The sequence below is a fragment of the Vespa mandarinia genome, chromosome 4 (genome assembly GCF_050613455.1).
Source record: "Vespa mandarinia isolate Hongniang chromosome 4, ASM5061345v1, whole genome shotgun sequence".
Taxonomy (NCBI): Eukaryota; Metazoa; Arthropoda; class Insecta; order Hymenoptera; family Vespidae; genus Vespa; species Vespa mandarinia.
Window position 1 is genome coordinate 8,185,581 of NC_140813.1, and position 19,453 is coordinate 8,205,033.

The 19,453-nt window shown below is 28.8% G+C and overlaps 2 protein-coding genes across 4 annotated transcripts; both read right to left on the reverse strand.

The window, feature by feature from the left end:
• Positions 1 to 6,478: 6,478 nt before the first annotated feature.
• LOC118443146 (uncharacterized) lies at positions 6,479 to 11,550 on the reverse strand. Its single transcript, XM_035869667.2, has 5 exons — positions 11,394 to 11,550; positions 10,201 to 10,582; positions 8,507 to 10,056; positions 8,215 to 8,448; positions 6,479 to 8,141 (listed from the first exon to the last, which is right to left on the reverse strand). Exons 1-5 carry the CDS (start codon positions 11,445 to 11,447, stop codon positions 7,740 to 7,742), a joined length of 2,622 nt encoding a protein of 873 aa, XP_035725560.2. The 5' UTR covers positions 11,448 to 11,550; the 3' UTR covers positions 6,479 to 7,739.
• A 1,103-nt stretch (positions 11,551 to 12,653) lies between these two features.
• LOC118443145 (uncharacterized) lies at positions 12,654 to 16,825 on the reverse strand. 3 transcript variants are annotated; one of them, XM_085656467.1, is made up of 5 exons: positions 16,609 to 16,825; positions 15,096 to 15,208; positions 14,398 to 14,631; positions 13,974 to 14,117; positions 12,654 to 13,890 (listed from the first exon to the last, which is right to left on the reverse strand). In XM_085656467.1, the coding sequence occupies exons 1-5, from the start codon at positions 16,754 to 16,756 to the stop codon at positions 13,723 to 13,725; spliced, it is 807 nt and encodes a 268-aa protein (XP_085512593.1). In that variant the 5' UTR covers positions 16,757 to 16,825; the 3' UTR covers positions 12,654 to 13,722. The 3 variants fall into 3 exon arrangements, with proteins under 3 accessions (XP_085512593.1, XP_085512592.1, XP_085512594.1); XM_085656466.1 differs by having other exon boundaries at positions 14,398 to 14,712; XM_085656468.1 differs by lacking the exon at positions 13,974 to 14,117 and having other exon boundaries at positions 14,398 to 14,712.
• Positions 16,826 to 19,453: the final 2,628 nt, after the last annotated feature.

Genomic DNA, 19,453 nt, shown 5'->3' on the forward strand with positions numbered 1-19,453 from the left:
AAATTCGAATTAGGTTTGACACATAGCCTTGAATCTCATGAAAATTTCTAAACGTTTTCAGTATCTAAAATTATTGAAAAAAAAAGAAAGCTATTCGGATAATAATTAAAAGTCGGCTTTGATAATAATTAGTCAACAAACGTTAAAAATAAAGTAATATTAAACTTATATTGTATTCGAATCGAAAATAAATATATTTTTAATATCTACTTGATATAAAATTACTTAGATCGATTTTACATTTTACATACAAAAGATCATATTATTTGCACAGCAATTGAGATTTAAATATTAAATATAATAATCATTCGATATTAATTTATATAACGCATAACGATCATATTAAGGGGGAAGGAAAGGTTGTAAGCCACAAGTGCAAATAATAGTGCGTAGGAGCGTTAAATTCGAGATGCGCCTAAGCGTTTATGGCGACTATCATGTGTGTTGTATATATATGTATAGATCTTGTTCATGGTGCTCGTTTAGCCATGGAATTTTCCGAATTTCTATGAGATTTTTATGATTAAAAGTGGTCATAAACGTAGAGCTTAGGACTGGAGGGTATCGTTTTCTTAAGGTTCTTACACAATGTCGTAAATGTATCTCGAACGATAAAAAAGAACAGAATTCTGTGACGAACAAAAAAGAAAAAGGAAAATCCTTTCTGATAATCCTATTGCTTCTGTATATGGGGTTTTATTTCTACCATACCGTCGCGACGTCATACAAACGCTAATTTACATATTTATAAGCAACTGCAAACTGGAAGTAGAACTGAGGTAGTTTCTAATGCTAGATACTAGATATTTCTGATGATCATACGTAAAATTAGAATGTCTGCTAAAAGTTAACTCGATCCTCCATGAATGCAAAATATTAAGTTAGTTACAAAGTTGAATACTTTTTGTATTTTTAAGTAAGTATTATTAGTTCTGTTATTTTTATGTGGAAGTTTTTACACGATCTTAGATATGAAAGAGAAAAATAGAAGATAAAGTAGAAAAGAGAGAGAGAGAGAGAGAGAGAGAGAGAGAGAGAGAGAGAGAGAGTTTTTTTATAATTATGTAATGATATATAATTTTCTGTTAATTTCAGAGAAAAGTGTAACAGACAAATTATCTATTATTTTAAATTAATACTGACATTTTATTAATTAAAACATAGTTTCAGGAAATTTGTTAAAAGTATCTCTAACAGGGGAAAATAAAAATATTTCATTTTCCTGATCTGTAGATTTATTCGTTAAAGTAACAATAATTAATTCGAATGAGTTGATTCATTTATTGACATACACCACTGTTTCATTAAAACCAAAATCTAATAAAAAAAAAAAAACAAAAAAAAAACAAAAAAATAAATGTCACATGCAACTATCGCAGTAATTAATTTCATCTTCCTTTTCGTTTTTTCCTTTCAAATTAATAAAACCATACTTGGACATCGTACCGATGTTAACTATGCTTGATTGCCGGTCGCATAATTTATTTTCTGAAATGTGATTTTACTCTTGATTTTAGTCGTGACAACTACGACATAGTTAAATTAATATCATCGTTTCATTACGAAGTCAACGGCAGTAAAGACAAAGTGATATCACGAAGATATTTGATATAAATGTGCATATACGTATCTATATGTAATTTCAATTATAATATTAATTTATAACAATTATCTCAGATTAATTTCTGTAATTCGACGATTTTCCTGATATGACATTTTTTAACTCAGATAATCTTTTTTCAAAAGATCAAAAATATCTATGCACGTACGTACATCTATGAATATAACATTCTTTTATTCGAACATCAAACATCTCTTGTTCGTGCATCGATAAAAGAAAAGAAGTCGAACGATCTAACAAGAAAAGAGGAAAAATTGACCTTTGACAGGTACACTCTTCCAACGAGGATAGCGGGTTTTCTTTGATAACAGACAATACCATAGATAATTTCTCTCTGTATATATGTATACTATATGTTATTGAAAAGTAATGCACTTTACTGAGAAGACATTATGACAGAATATTATAAGTTAAAGTCAAGAAAAAATATATGCTATTTACTTATTCACATGAGAAAAAAAATATATAGATATATAGAAAGATAGAGATGGAGATACAGAGAGAGAGAGAGAGAGAGAGAGAGAGAGAGAGAGAGAGAGAGAGAGAGAGAGAGAGAAAGAAAGAGAAAGAGAGAGAGGGGGGGAGAGATATATAAAGAGAAATAGAAAGAAAGAGAAAGAGAGAGAGGGGGGAGAGAGATATATAAAGAGAAATAGAAAGAAAAAGAAAAAGAGAGAAATTAATTTTTTTTTTTTAAACAATAAAATAAATAAATTTTAAAGGAAAAAATAAAAAGTAATCAGAGTGGAAATGCATTGTATCAATTTTTATATATTCCCTTTATCCTTTTTCGTAAATCTCAATGCGAGCATGTAAATTATTACCTACGTAAGTATACCTTCCTGATATCCACTTTAGAATAAGAAAGAAGGTGTTTCAACAGGCAGTACTTTCTCGTGAAAGTTTTTCGAAGAGCAGCGGTCATCCAATTCCGTTAAAAACACAACTTTGCCTTTCTGTGGGATGGAGAATGACGGAGAAAAAGCATGGAAAAGGGAAAAGATTAAGATTGAAGTCTGTTACATTAATTTCATATTATTAGAGACATATTATTAATCTTAATTGAGCACACCACCGGACATGAATTTTTACTCGATAAAAGTCTCTCTCTTCTTTTTCCTTTTTCTTTTTTTTTTTTTTTTTTTTTTTTTTTTGAAAACGGATTAGATCTTCAGAAATGTCAAAAAGTCAGATGGAATCGTGAGATGGAACAGGTAAACATTTTTATTTCTTGATGGTATACTCATGTTCATGAAGTGGATAGTAAACAAATTCTAAAAACAAAGCACTAGAGAGTAAAGTAAAGAGAAAAAGAAAATTTAGATGTTACAACACGAATTGAACATCAACCGCCGTTACATATATTCTACTACTTCGTTTATTATTAAACTTTATTTTTTTGTTATTTCTTCTGTTTTCTTTTATTTGGTTATTTTGTTCTTTTTTTTTTCATTTAACTTTTTATTATATACTTTTGTAAATGCGGACATGTAAAATGTAAGAAAGAATTGAAATAAAATTTTCCTTTTCTCACAATACGCGCTCGCAAACACGCGCGTACGCACAAGTACGTTCCCTTGCGATTTTATATGTTTCTTCTGATGTCTTTGAAAGACATAAAAATTCCATTAATGGAATAATGGAATAGTGAAAAATGGCTAGAACATTTGAGAAACTTACAATTCCAATTATCTTGGAGTATATTCACCTTTCGTCTATACCCTGTGTCGTTTATTGAAAAACATTTGGTACGTGTCCTTATCCAATAAAAATTATAATAAAAGAAAGTAGAATTTTACAGTAACGATAGGTGAACGAAGGGAAAGAGAAACAGAATGAATCGACATTGAGACTTTGAAAAAGGAACTCCCCGTATAAAAGGAAATCGAAAAAGTCAAATCTCTTGAGAATGATATGTCTACAAGAAGAAATACCTGACCGGAAACTATTCTCGTTTGTTTCGAAAATTTCGATCGAAAACATTATTTACTATTTCACCATCAAAATTCGAAATCCTTTGGGTTATTCCCTCTTCCACATCGAATAAGATAAATCAAAAACTCTTCAATTTATTATAGTTATTTGTATTCATCGCTCGCACCTTCTTTGATTCATTTATTTTTCTATCTTATTAGAAAAACGTCGTACCTTTTTGCAAGCAAGTTCTCGGGATCGATTCGTGTTAATGAAATTCTAGAAAATGGAGAGATTAATGAATAAAGAGAAAGAGAGAGAGAGAGAGAGAGAGAGAGAGAGAGAGAGAAAGAGATAGAAAGACAGAGAGAGACAGAGAGGGAGAGAGAAAGAGAGAGAGAGGAGAAGGAGGAGGAAGAGTAAAAAAGAGAAGAAGAAGAAGCAGATAAGGATCACTAAAATTACCGAAGAAAATTAACAGCTTCGAGATTTGTCATTTTGACTTGAATATTGTATAATTTTTTGCTTGATTAAATCACTTGAGATAAAGAGAAAGAGGGAGAGAGGGAGAGAGAGAGAGAGAGAGGGAGAGAGAGCGATAGATACAAACATATATATATATATATATATATATATATATATATATATATATATATGATTCTGCCAATTATTTCGTGATACTCATCACTTTCAACCAGTTTGAGCATTTTTATATTTATTTATTTACTTATTCGTAAGTTTGTCTTTGTCATAAGGAAAAAAAAAGAACTCTTTAGTAAAAAGATAGATAAAAAAGAAAATAAGTAAATTTCAAAATTAATGAAAAGAGATATATTATAAAATATTATATATAATTATGTATTATATGTAAAATATGTAAAAATTCATGTTATTTCTCATTCCTGTAAATTAGATCGCAAAATCAAGGATATTCGATCGCGTCAAAATCAATCGTGTAATTAATTTAAACGACAATAATCTCCCTGTTCTATTTTTATAATACGACATTATTAGCAACGTTGTATACAATATACGATTGTAATAATACGGAAATGTAGGAAGCCTGCTACCAGAAGCAACACAAGGAAAATAGGGAGTGTAACAATCTCGAGTGGATAGGGTTGGTAAATAAACGGTGGGCTCATATATCCTGCTCGAGTAGACGTATTGTGTTGAATATAAGACGAACTTTTCTTTTTCGTTGTCAATTTATATCCTGTAGGCGTAAGACAGCACTTTAATCCTCTGCGTTTGCAATCGAGCTTGAACTTTTTTCTTTCATGAAAATATAACTGCACTTGTTAGATGTTAATAATAATAACAAAAAAAAAAGGAAAAAAAAGAAATACGAGATATCGGAAGTTATGTGATACTTATTAAACATTAATTTAGATAAAGTTCGATTTTTATAATTTCATTTAAGAGATATTAATAAATTTTAAATTTTACATTTAAATTTATTCCAATAAATTTATATTATTCTAATGAAATAAAAAAAGTAAATGCATATATTATATATATATATATATATATATATATATATATTATACATTAAGAAAATTAAGAATTTTTACAATAAACAATGCTGAGATTTTTGGTTTATATGGACGAATCAGTTCTTACCAATTTTAATCCCTTTTAATTTATGAAGTATCAATCTGCCAATATTCTGTACATTTATAAAATACAAAGTAGAACAAAAGTTGTTAATTGATTTTAAAGATCAATTACTTTACTTCGAGACATTTTTCAAGCTTAATATTTTTTTTTTCGTATTGTAATATTACAAATCGACGAAGTTTTTTACAATCTGAAAAAAATTCTAAAAAGTTAATTAAAAAAATCTTCAATTTAAAAAATTTCAATAAAAAAGTAATTGATCTTTAAAGTCATCCATGGAATTTTCGGAAATTGTAATCCATTTTTTAGAAACCTATAATAAACGTATCGTCGTGTTGATCTATCATTTGTTGTATTAAATACGTGACGATTTTGACGTCCGTCGGCAATCGACACGATCCGTTCATTCTCACGAAGATATAAGCATAGTATTTAATACTTATCGTTGCGACAATCCTAAAGCGGATGTTAATATAGAGCTTCTTGATATCCATCTATCTCTCTGTTTTCCTCTATCTATTATATCTATCTATCTACCTGTCTTTCTCTTACATTCACTTATTAAAAACCTTTTCAATATCAACGTAAATCAATGGAAAATGACAAGAACCTTATCTATTCTTTTTTTTTTTTTCCTTTAATTATTGATACGTTGACTAAGTAATAAAGCTTCCGTGATCGTAAATCCTCTGACAGGAACATTCGTCGCGTCCGACGTATTGATTTTATCACTTTGAAAAGTGGTGTCCGGTTATTGCTGCGAAGAACGATCGATCAAAACGTTCTCTTTGTTTTCTCTTTCTCTATTTTATCTCGTTCTCTATTTTTCTTTTTCTTCCCCGTTTTTTCTTTCTTTTCTTTTTATTTACCTTTTTCTTTTTTCATTCCGACTTAATTTTCATCTCCATGTTGAAATAACATTTATTATCGATGAGTAAAACACTTTTTTATATATGTATGACCGTGACTTTGTCCTATATATTTCGAAATATAAATGCGTCAGCATTATTATGATTCAGAATAAATCTAGTAGGCGAACAGAAAGAAAAAAAGAAATCAAGAAGACTGTTTTGAAAGAAAGAAATGGATTTATAGAAAAAAGCTTCAAAGAATACGATAAACGAGTTATAATGTATATATGGGTTTGATATATGGAGATATACGATGTGTATATATATATATATATATATATATATATATATAATAATAATAATAATAATAATATGAATGGATTGAGAAAGAATATTTCTATATATACGTAATATTCGTAGATATCTGCTACGTTGAACGTCTTGAGAAGTATACATTTTGCAATCTATATTTTCATGATCGATACGATTCATAATGCATTCATAACATATCTATCTGTGTATCCATTGTTATTGTTATTCGATAATACCAATATTTTGTTTATGTATTCTATATTCATCTATATAACATGCGTTAAATTCAACACGTAATTCCATAAATATATGCATAGCTACGTTTATATTATGTATTAGTGCGAGACGATATCGAGATACGATATTTCTCTTTGGTAGAGAATATAATAGCGGGCTCGAAACTGTGATAGAATCCTTCTTTGTGTATAGATATGTTTTCACCTCAACAGTTAAATAGCTACGTGTAATTACATAGAACTCCAATCATTGTAGGATTGCTCGAGAATTTCTTTATTAAGATCTTGAATAAGGATTAGGGAGATTTAAGGATTATATCGTCTTGATATATTTGGATTTGATGATTATCTCCAAGGACAAAGATAATTGAGTTCATAATTAAAACGTATGGGTAAATTTAACGATCAACAATAGCTTTATTAATTTATTAATAATTAATAAAAGATCTTAAGATCATATGTGTACGTGAGTATGTAACTATATTCATTTTCGCGTTTGCCTTGTTAAAACGTCGAAGTAATTTTTTCTTAAATTATAGAAGCGTTGTAAGGAGAGCACGATGCCCATTTCTATGCATATTCGTAGAATCGTTAGAAGTGTGTGTGTGTGTGTGGTGTGTGTGGTGTGTGTGTGTGTGTGTATTAATGGCAATCCATGGAACAAATACGTCCAAAGAGAATAAAGTTTTAGGTTAACGAATCACAACGGACGTCGTGAATATTTTATTTGTCGATAGATGATGATTTTCTAAAATAATAGAAAAAATTCAGGCTTCTCGATTAAACTTACGTCACCATTGGTACTGAAAATGCAACATTAAGATAAATGTTATCGGCGATTATAACATATGATAAATAGTGATTATGAAAGTGGCCTGAGTAATATACTTAGTTTAATAATTCCACATTATAGATATTGTAATGTGATAGATCGTAACATAGAGTGAGTGATAAATTTAACTTTTTTCTGTTTTAATTTTTTTTTACTTTCGACCAATTTCATAATTACTGGCACGTGTCCTGTATAATTTAAATAAAAATATAACAATAATCCATCATTCGAGATAGAAGAAATAACATAGATCGCTTGTGAAAATATTTCAAGTTCATCGACACGATCACGATAACCACAATTTATCCTATCGATCACTTTGCATTAACTATCTGCCTATGATCTTCATATAATTAGAGGCCATGTTTATCATCACCGCCACCTTTTTTATTACCACTGCCACTGCCGCCGCCGCCACCGCCGCCTCCATCTTTTCCATCACCACCATTGCCACTGTCCATCATCCACTTTTTTCCACTTTCATGAGCATCTTTTTTCTTATACTTCTTTTCGTGATCATAGTGATTTTCCTGGCCTTCCTTACTACCCTTGTCCTTTTCTTCATCATGATGTTCACTCTTTTCGTATTTTTTGGAGTTTCCATACTTATCTTCCTTGAAAGCTCCGTCGTAATGGCCGGATTTCTTTTTACCACCTTTTTCAGCTTCATGCTTGCTATAATATCCTCCATCTTTCTCACTGTCGCCATCTTCGTGAAACTCGTCAAAGAATTCGGTTTTCTTTTCGTACTCGTCCTAAAGAGATACATATATGGGTAAATGAAAAATTCTAGATTCCCTATCGTTTAAAAATATCATTCTTTCTTACCTTTTTGTGTACCGAATGTTCACCTTTGGTATTGTGACCCTTCTTGTGTTCACCTTTTTCATTAAATTCTGATTCCTTTTTACCCTGCTCGTCTTGATAATGATCTTGATAGTATCCTGCATCTTCTCCGTGTTCTTTTTTTTCTACATCCTTCTCTTCGTACTCTTTATTATGCTGTTCCTTGTCGTGATGACCTTTCTTGGCTTTGTCATGTTCGTGCCAAATCTTGTAGGCCTATAAAAATATTCCGATACTAATAAATTGATTTTTTAGATTTGAATGATTTTCTCACCTTTTCTTCCTTATTTCCTTGCTTCTTATAATAATCTTCCTTTTGTTCAACTTCACCACCTTTTGTAAATTCTTTTTTTCCTCCACCATCACCTCCACCACCACCACCTTTACCACCTCCACCACTATCACTTCCACCACCATTACCACTGCCACCACTTTCACTTTTTTCCATATATTTATAATTATGAGCACCGCCTTCATCTTGATTATCATCTTGATCATTATTTTTCACTTGGTATTTCTCACTAACATGATCCTGATCTTCTTTATGCTCAGTTTCTTGATTATTACTATCACGATCAACTTTTTTTAAATTACTCGTTTCATAATCTTGATCATCTTTATAATATTCTAAATCTTGTGAATGACGTACATCTTTTTTGTTGTAGTCATTGTAGTAATCATCATCCTCTATGGAAGTTTTAGGAAATTTGTACGATTGAGGATGATCAGAATCTGTATTGTCAGAGTCATAGTCATCTTCAAACGATGCCAATTCTGATACTTCGTACGAATCATTTCTACGTTGAGGACGTTCGTTAGATTTTTCGATATTTTTATCACCGTCAATTGATTCCTCGCTCATTAAGTTAGATCTCGAAGATGACGTGTCATCGATATTTGATTCAAATTTCTCATGATTTTCTCTTTGTTTCTCAGTTGGACTTTCCTTCCTGTATTTATATCCAGTTTCCTGGTTAGTATCGAGAAGATTTATTTTATCTTCGTAATTCGATATAGGATTTACTTTCGAATCAGTTACTATGAGACTTTCTTTCGTTCCAATGATGTTTTTCGGAGTTACAGAATTGATTGTCGCGGTTTGAACTTTCTTAGCATTTCCAGAATGTTTTGTCGAATAGGAAAAAGCCTCTGGTATAACTTTATACTTTTTCGATAAGCCGAACTCACTATCCGACTTTGAGGCTGATTCTTGTCGTTTTAAATCAGGTTGATTATCGGTCACAAATGAATCGTTTTGATAAACAATGTTATTACTTTTTCGAAAAGCAACAGGTTGCACTATTGGACTTTCTGACAATGATTTATGATTGTTGATCATTTTGTTTAATACTGTATAATTATAAACACTCAAAGGCGTTGTGACCAGCGGTAACGTTGCTACGTTTAACATTTTCACTTTCTTTTTGATCTTTTGTAATTTCGGACGGTCACTCACGTTTTCTTCGATACTTTTTTTAATCTTCGTTTCATCGTTCTTTATTTTACGCATTGGGACACGGTATGTCGGTTTTGTTACTTCGATATTACTCAAGGTCAATTCTTCTTCAGGTTTGTACACTCTAGGTAACGCGCGATTCTTAATAGCGAACTTTTTGGTCGATCTTTCCATATTAACAACAATAATATTAGGATCTATTTGGGTGATAGGTTGTGATACTTTCTGGTAGGAAACCGTTGCAGGAGGATGTCCTTCGTTAGAATTTCTCCTATTCAATTGAAACCTTCGAGGAACATCGTAGTGCGTTTTCACGTAAGGTAAGACCGTAGTTGAGTCCGTAGTTTTAATTTGTCTACTTGATGTGGCTATAAAATCAAAAAGAATATTTACATTACCCAAGTAAAATGAATTATTTTCTGTTAAAATCTCTTTAATGGTTAATCCGAATAAATAAAATTATTAATATTGATTATATTTAAATGTAATATTAAATAAAGTAGGTATGACACCTTGATCATTATTGAAGTTGTCCAAAACTTTACGTTTGTCCTTTTTAAGATTTACTTTTTGAGACTCGTATCCAGAGAAAGCCAAAACATGATCGAGATTTTCCAAATCCTTTGTATCATTCAAGCTAACGATCACGGCTTGAGATTGTGCTATACTTTGATCTTGAACCGGATTATAATTCGGGAAAACAAGGTCGCTTTTACCATTGATCAAAGAGAGGATTCGTTCATTTGCTTTAATAGGGTTTTCGATAGCAGCTGCACCGAGAAGTTTCGTCGTGTTGTTTCTCCTTGCAAGAACAATCTCTTCCAGTAAGATATTTTCTACTCCGTTTTTTGAATTTCTCTGCACTCCTGCATTTGATGTCCTTGATTGCCCCAGCTATAAAAATTTTCGATTGCTTTCCTATCTGGATAAATGTATACCGTGTAAACAAGAAACAAGTAAATAATTTTCTCCAACGGGACTGCGATCACTATGTTGTCGTGGGAATACTCAAAGATTGCTTGACGGATGATTTGAATATGCTACCTTGCCGTTAGCGAGAAATTTTTTTCAAAAGTTAAATGACATTTTTGATAGATCGCAGATCTCTACAGTGAAAAAAAATTTTTTCAGGAACGTTCTGTTTCTTTTTTTCTAATTTAAAGAATTTACATTTCTATTTACTTTTGATCAAATTGAAGAATTTTAGAAAAAGGTATTATATATAAGCAGAGTTATTAAAATCCACACATAAGATGCCAAAGATTTTACAATAAACTTACTTTTATAAAAATACGATAATTTTGTATAAAAATGCATTATTAAATTATTACGATATACATGAATAAAACAAATTACATCAATTATATTTGATATTTAAAAATGTTTGTAACACTGAAATCCAAATTAATCCTATACATTTCTTTTCTATCGCAATACTCACTTATTTTATATATTTACCATTAAATATCGTTTACATTCAATAATAAAAAAAAAAAAAAAAAAGAAAAAACAAAATGACAAATCTCTTTTTTATAATTGATTTATAATTTTATATGACAGTATTTAACTAGCCACTATGTACATTAAAATTGATTTGTTGTGTAGGAATAACATTGTTTCGTTTTTTTATAGTAAATCACGCATTTAATCAATAACTAAGGGCGATTTGTTATTAGTCACGGAAAATAATCAATAATCATATTACCAGATAAAGAAATAGCGACAGCCAAATGGCCATCGACCTTCTATAAGTTCCCATGACTCCACCTCCGAATCCACAACGAAGACTGAACTGTGAACCTGAAGTAGCCGGCCGATTATATCAGTTGATTTCGCCTGTTAGAAAACCGTTCACGAATGATTCGACAATTTCACAGCGATTTATCGCATCACGGCTTCGCGGATCGTGGCGGCGATCGGAGGATCTTGCGCTTGATCAAATTCATCGATCAATTTGGCTTCCTCCTTTCTCTTGTCGTTACACAAGATTTATTTCGATCAATCTAAAGATATTTACAATCATTTACGGAAATGCGAAACATAAGAATACAATTTTTTTTATTAATTGATTAGATTTTTTGAATTTTAAATTTGATCCGATTATTTCGTTCAAAGTCGAATAATTTTATTTATTTCTTTCGATATATATATATATATTTTTTTATGATTTTTTGAATAAGATCGAAAGAAGATAATTTAACATAATTTATATAGATCATTAAATTGTTATTTCTCGTTATATAAATATTATTTTCTTCTTTAATATTCAATATACTTTCAAGTGTAACATATTTTAAATAATAATATAAAAAACAGCTTAATGATTAAATAATAGATTTAAAGAACGAATATTGCTGTAGTTTCGCTTTAATAACACTTGCAAAAATGTAAACTGAAAAAGAAAGAAAATGGATTCAATTCGAGTAATCCGAGTAATATCCTGAATAAACAATCGATTTTTCGGTTGGATACATTCGATATGTTATCTCAAGAGATCTCGTTTCTTTTCTTTGAGAAAAAATTATCCTATTATTCTTTCCATAAACTTTTCTATTCTTCTAATGCAGATTGTTAATAAATGTATTATATATTCCTTCTTATCTCTTTCATCATTTTTTTTTTTTCAATAGCTTACTATATTTATCTTACAACGAGAAATGTTAAATGTAATTTACTATAATAACGAGCATTGTTTAATTTTCGTCTTATAAAAAATAAAAAGAAAGAACAGTATTAGCACAGCCGATTATTTATGATCACTTGTAAATACTTATGTAAAGGATTAATATGAAATATTTTATAAATAAACTTTTATATACACGTTTATTTATAAAATGTTTATATTGATTATAATATTTGATATAGCGAGTATATGTTATATAATAATAATTATATATAATGATATTATATTATGATATTATATATACTTGTAAGATATAAATATATTATATATTAATAGCACGTATTTAACTCATTCCTATAAAATATATATTAGATTCAGATTAAATTGATATCGATTTTATAAAAAATAACATATTAATATGTTCTTTAATCACTACAGACACTTTAAATGTATAACCTTTAATTTACTTTATATCATTACAGTCGCCCACATTTTCTTAAGATTATTCAAATATAAATCGAGGAAGCATCGAGGATAGGGTCGTGATAGATACTTTCTTTCAACATAATGGTGTAAGTAGCAGACCGTGGCCAATTTCACGCTAAGATTTTCACTTTTCACGGCGGACAGGCAAGAACGTCGCGAATTAAACAGGGGTGCGATCGATCTACTAGTGCGATATCGACTTACTTAATCGATTTCTTGCTATGTCAGATTTCAAAATCAAAAAATATGTCGTCATTGTATAAAGAGAAAGATGAAAAAGAAAATGAATAAGAAGAAGAAATAAGAAATGTTATAATAATTCGAATTTATCGATCTAATTTATGTAAATGTTTTTTAGTGACGATGATCAAATCTTAACGAATGCGAGATTATCGATTAAGAATTTAATAGCTATTTAAAATCGGTATTATAATATTCTCGTAGTCCTTTGGTTATTACAGAATGAAATTTTGCTCATGGAACACGTTGTAATTATTAAGCGACGAGACGAAATTATGTCGTTAGATTGTATACAAAATAAATTTTTCAACTTTGTGTGTATGTGTGTGTATGTGTGTGTGTGTGTGTGCGTATGTGTCAATCCATTAATGTAATAATGTAATTGATTCATAAATAAGTGTTATTTTATTATAATAAATTGATTACTTATAATAATATAATGAAATTTTGAAATTGTAATCAAATTCTAACTATTATAATAATATTACTTATTTATGAATCAATCCAATAATTATGCAAAATTGTCAAACTAGAAAATCCTGTTATATAATATAGTATTTATTGAATTGATTCAAAAATAAGTTTTATGATAATATAATTCTTATTTATAACGGCACTTAGATTTATGAATCAATTCACATACATAATCTTTGGTTTTCGTCGCACGAAGTGAATTTTTCAATATTCAACGTTTGCTCTTTTTCGACCATTTCTTTCCAGATGAGTGTCCTTCTTTTTTACCATATTTCTCATCATGACGATGATGATCATCGTGTCCTTCGGCGGACTTCTTGCCCTTTTGATCGTGACTATGATGTCCCTTCTCATGCTTCGATTCTTTATCATGTTTGTGCTAGAAAATAATATTTTAACATGAAAAATCAACTTATAACTCGTTACGAGAAAAAGAAAGCGATAATAATTCAATGTAGCAACCTCATTGTAATCTGAATCATGATGGCCTTTCTTTTCGTGATTTCCTTTATTAGCCTCGTTTTTCTTATGATAGGCACCATGATTCTCTTGATCACCATCTTCGTGAAACTCATCGTAAAAATCGTGCTTTTTCTCGTATTCGTCCTATCGAAGCAAATTAATCATTTCTTTTTTAGATCTTTGAAAGTTCGTTAAAAAAAAAAGTTAAAAAAAATAGATTATTGAACTATTTTTAAAGATTAATTTCAGGGAAATTAAATAATCTCAGATTTATCGAAATCTTTTGAATTGATCGAGAAAAAATTTTATTTGAAAAGTCAGAATTACTAGCTTCAAATTAAGGCTAATGAAATTATTTACAAAAAAAAAAAAAAAACAAAAAAAAAATAGAAAGTAAGGAACTTAAAAAACACTTAATACATACTTTCTTGAAAATACTATGTTCCCCTTTGGTACTATGACCTTTCTGGTGCTTTCCTTCCTCCTCAAATTTCGCATTCTTCTCTCCTTTTACACCATGATGATGTTCACTGTAATGACCACCCTCTTCATGCTTCTTTTTATCATGACCATCCTTTTCGTCATAACTACGCTCATGATCCTCTTTGTCGTGATGGCCCTCCTCTTTCTTCTCGTACTCGTGAATTTTTTCGTAGCCCTTTTTTTGTTCATCGTTTAACGAACGTATCAATTTGTAATATATCATCAGATATAAAAATAAAAAAGATGAATTGTAATCCTTAAACAAATAACTATCAGAAGAATCGAATAAATTATATGTTTATAAATATTTTATACAGAAAAAAAATAAACCTAATAAATTATTTATTTAATAAGAAAATCGTCAAACATATTTATTATTTGTTTTTAATCATGAATGAATCGATGAAAGTAGTCATTTCAATATAAATGTTAAATGATAATTGATATTGCGAACAATTCAAGAAATAAAAAGAGAGAAAGAGAGAGAGAGAGAGAGAGAGAGAAAGGGAGAGAGGGAGAGAAAGAGAAAGGAAAGAGAGAGAAAGAGAGAAAGAGAGAGAGAGAGAGAGAGAAAGAGAAAGTAAAGAGAGAGAAAGAGAGAAAAAGAAAGAGAGAGAGAGAAAGAAAGTAGACGCATACCTCATCGTTCTTTTCTCCTTTCGACTCATGATAGTCCTCTTCCTGTTTCGTACCGCCACCTTTCACGACGTGTTTGTCACCACCGTCGACGTCAACTTCACCACCATGGTCGCCTGCTTGAATCAAATGCAAATAAAGTCTCAAGCTATTCGTTAAAGGGGAACGTTTTTTTAACGAGACTATTTGACATTCTTTAATAGCACAATTAAAACCATCAGAAAAAGTTTCTATCTTTCTTCTTTCTTGTTTTTTTTTTTTATAAAATTTACTTTTCCTTATTAAAATTTTGCATTGAATCTAAGTCAATTTATGTATTATTAACAAGAATAATCATGATCATCAGCATGAGATTAATAATAGACAATATTATTCCTTTAGTTTTTATTATAAATTTTTAAGAAAATGATATTATACTATTTGTTAAGTAAATATTAAAATTAGTAAATAAATTGATAAATAGTAAAATTATATATAAATTATTATAAAATCATATTTTCTAAATAAATAAAATATTTTTATCAAATTATTATAATAAATTAAATTGCTATACATATATTCGATTGTTCTTTAAATTATATTAAATATCAACACGTTATAGTTCTACAATATGAAATATAATATATTTAAGGGTTAATCAAATTATTGTTTTTTTCTTTCTTAATGTACATAGTTATTTCAAGTTAATCGATAGTTTACTGAAGATAAAATAAAAAAAAAACTGAATTTGCGACATACCGTAACGGAAGAAGTCTTGCGTTAAAAAGTAAACATTTCGAAAGAGTGATAAGAAAATAATCAACGACATTGCTCTCGAAAGAGAGAAAAAAATACATTTCAATTGGAGAACACATTAAATCTACCGAGAAGTTTTATTCGCATTGAACAAATAGCTTTCAGCTTTCCAAGAGCCATTTTATCTCAGAAAAGAACTCAAAAGCTTTCATCAAAACTTGAATTATATTAATAATTATATATTAATGAACATGCATAAGCACAAATTTATTAATTTTTTTTTTTTTACTTAAAAACGAATTAAATTTTTTAACAGACTTGATATTGAATTGTCCTATTAGTAATGCTCAAATTTTTCTATAATTTGCATTAATATTAAGAACCTTTCTCTATCGCAATAGAAAATTTTAAAGTCCTTGGAATCTAAAAATTCCTTCAATTTGAACAGAACTTTTTGGTTAACTATACATATTTGGTATATATACATCTACGTGTTTTCGAAACGTATTTTTCCATCTCTTTCGTGAAGAACGTCGTTGCTTATTTTCTTATCGTTCTTGTAAAAAGTTTATTTTGTTAAGCAAACTTTTCAGTAAAAACTAGTACTGTTTATTGAGATATAAAATAGTGCAAATTTCGGCATCACTTATTGTTCAACTCAATTATTACACTATTATTACATCATTATATACAAGTAATATATTATATTATATTTAGATATAAAATATTAAAAAGTTTGATATTATTTATTGACTAATCTAAAAATATGATCTTTACGTGCCTTTATTAGTCGCGGATGTTTCGAGATCATTGACGTATCGGAAAGCGATCGGTCTTCTATTCACTTTCTTCAAGGTCAACGTTGTATCGATCACATTAAGAAACACACACAGAAAAATAAGTGAAACCATTCGATCGACAGTCGCCATTTTGAATAGATCTCGTTTGCAACGAAAAGGATTCGTAAGGATTCCTTTTAGACTATCGCGTAAAGATCGAAACAGTCTACTGAAATCAAGTAGCTTGATGCCTCGGATTTATTATAATCGCGCTTCCTTCGATCTCAGTTTTTTTTCGTCAATCTTGTGGTTGAGTTCTATCAGTGTCAACTTTTTCATCAACGACAACGTTGTCATAACTTTCTTCTTCCATTTCGGCATGAGAAAAATAAAGGACGATAAATGAGATAAAGAAAATAGGACTAGTACAATCTTTCTCTAATAACTTTCACCGTCATTGACTCGCTTGTCCAGTGAATTTAAAATCATGATTTCGCCGAGACGAACTTTTCCTTAAGTCCGTAATCTTTTGTTCGATTAAAATGATCTGTCATAAGAATACTCGTAAGTATATTACGAAAGTTCTGATATATATATTATTATATTGTATACTAATGTTCGTAGTAGTTGGTCACTAAAATCGTATTTAATCATTTAATTCTTGTTTTTTTGAGATTACTGAATATAAATACTCAATATAAATGACATCTAATTTAATTAAAAGTGTATAAATTAAATATAATTTTATGTGTATTAAAAACATTTTAAAGAAATGTTATCTTTATTACAAATACATTATTTAATCATATTGAATATTTCTTAATATCTCCTATTTGATAAAAGAGATGTAGTAGTATATAAATCGTCTGTTTTATCTTGTTTATTATTTCCTTTCGTTAATATAGTATCTTTAAAAGAAATGTTATAAATTATATTATAAATTTGTAAGTTCCTAAGATTTACAATCTTGTTTCGTTGGTTTTCAGCCGTTAAACTGCAAGCATTGTAAACGAAGGCCAAACTTCTTAAGAAATAGATTTCTTTTACTTAAATCGATTATTTTTAGAAGCATAAAAGGAACAAGTTCGTTCTTTATTTCTAGTAGTATTATATTGTATTATATAATATTATATTGCATCATGTTGTATTACATTGTATTATATTGCACTAAATTATATTATATCGTGTTATCTTCTATTATATTATAGCCCAAATTATAATATAAAGTAATATTTATATAATTGTCAAATTATATAAATACTAATTGTACTTATTAGGTATTATTAATAAAAACGTTAACATAAAAATCCCATGTGTTCTTCTTTAAATCTTATCATTATTTTCCTTATCCAAAAAATTGGTCTTCCTATTCCAAATTACTGCAAATAGAGATTTGTATCAGGATCATATGATGGGACAAGAGGTGGCACGCCAAATCATTACCTTTTGATAAGTTATTCATTCCTAGTAAAAATTTCAAATTCTGTAGATGCAGAAATTTTTCCCATAAATCGTGATTCAGGATCATCAAATCAGAGTATCAGGATCTCATAATATCCAAAGAAGTATCACTTCCTGGTAAATTATGTTTCTGTTTAAAAAATTAGGTGATATGGAAATATGGAGAATAATAGAGATTCTAACATGAAGAATAATTGGTGTAATGGTGATTGGATTTAAAGAATACATTGAATTTTTATGCACAATAAATATTAATTTTTATTTAATTATTTATAAGTATAAAGTAAATTGTATTTGTTAATTGTGTAAATATTTATTTAATCAAATAAATTGGGATATAATATAAAACAATGTTATATAGTTTAATGTTTTATATCGCAGTATAACGTAATGCATAATATATATATATATATATATATATATATATATACATATATATATTCGTATATGTTAACAGATTAGTAAAGTATGATGGATTTTATTTTTTTATTTGTACAGATTTTTTATTTATAACTAACATCGATATATCGTTGCGGATATTTTTTCTTGATTTCCATATTTTTTCGATCCACATCCTTATATTCAGGTTTGTTTTAATATCATTGTTTTTTTTCTCTATCTTTTTTCGTGTTGCTTCTATTTCTTGTCATTGCCAGTTGCCAAATCATATAGAAATATGTAGAATTTATTTGATAACGTTGAGATGCATCTGACCAACTGAAAGAAGAAATAATTAGATTATTATTATTTTCCATATTTGCTTAATTTATTTGAATTGTTTTTTCAAATTTACAAATTTATAATATAATTTATAATATTTTATAATAATAAATGATACCGTATGGTATGTTGTTAAATTCGTCTCAACAAATTACATCAAATAGAAAAGAAATGAAAAGAATATGAAAAGAAAAATATGTAGTTCTATTTAAAAAGATAACTTTGGCCATGAAATTTCCTTTGTTATTCAATTTCCAAAAAAAAAAAAAATAAAATTGGCACCTTATGATGTGTCTCTTCACAACAAATAAATCTGTAAAATAATTTTATCGGTTAATTTAGTCTTTCACGTGATATCCCAATTGTTCGAGATCAATGGGACATCTTGCATATGTATATATTATTTTAAATGGTATGGTTTTTACAATTACTATCTCTTTTTAATTCTTTACGAAAATCGATTAATTCGCTAGAGAAAGTTGTTTCTTCGCTTGGTTATTACTAAGTTCGAGATATTTTATGAAGGAAGTGACTCACTCAAAGTTGCGATTTTATTTAATTTAAAAGCAAAAAAGGAAAGAGAGAGAGAGAGAGATAGAGAGAGAGAGGAGAGAAAGAGAGGGAAAGACAGCAAAGAAATGTTTCACGTTAATATGCATGCAACCT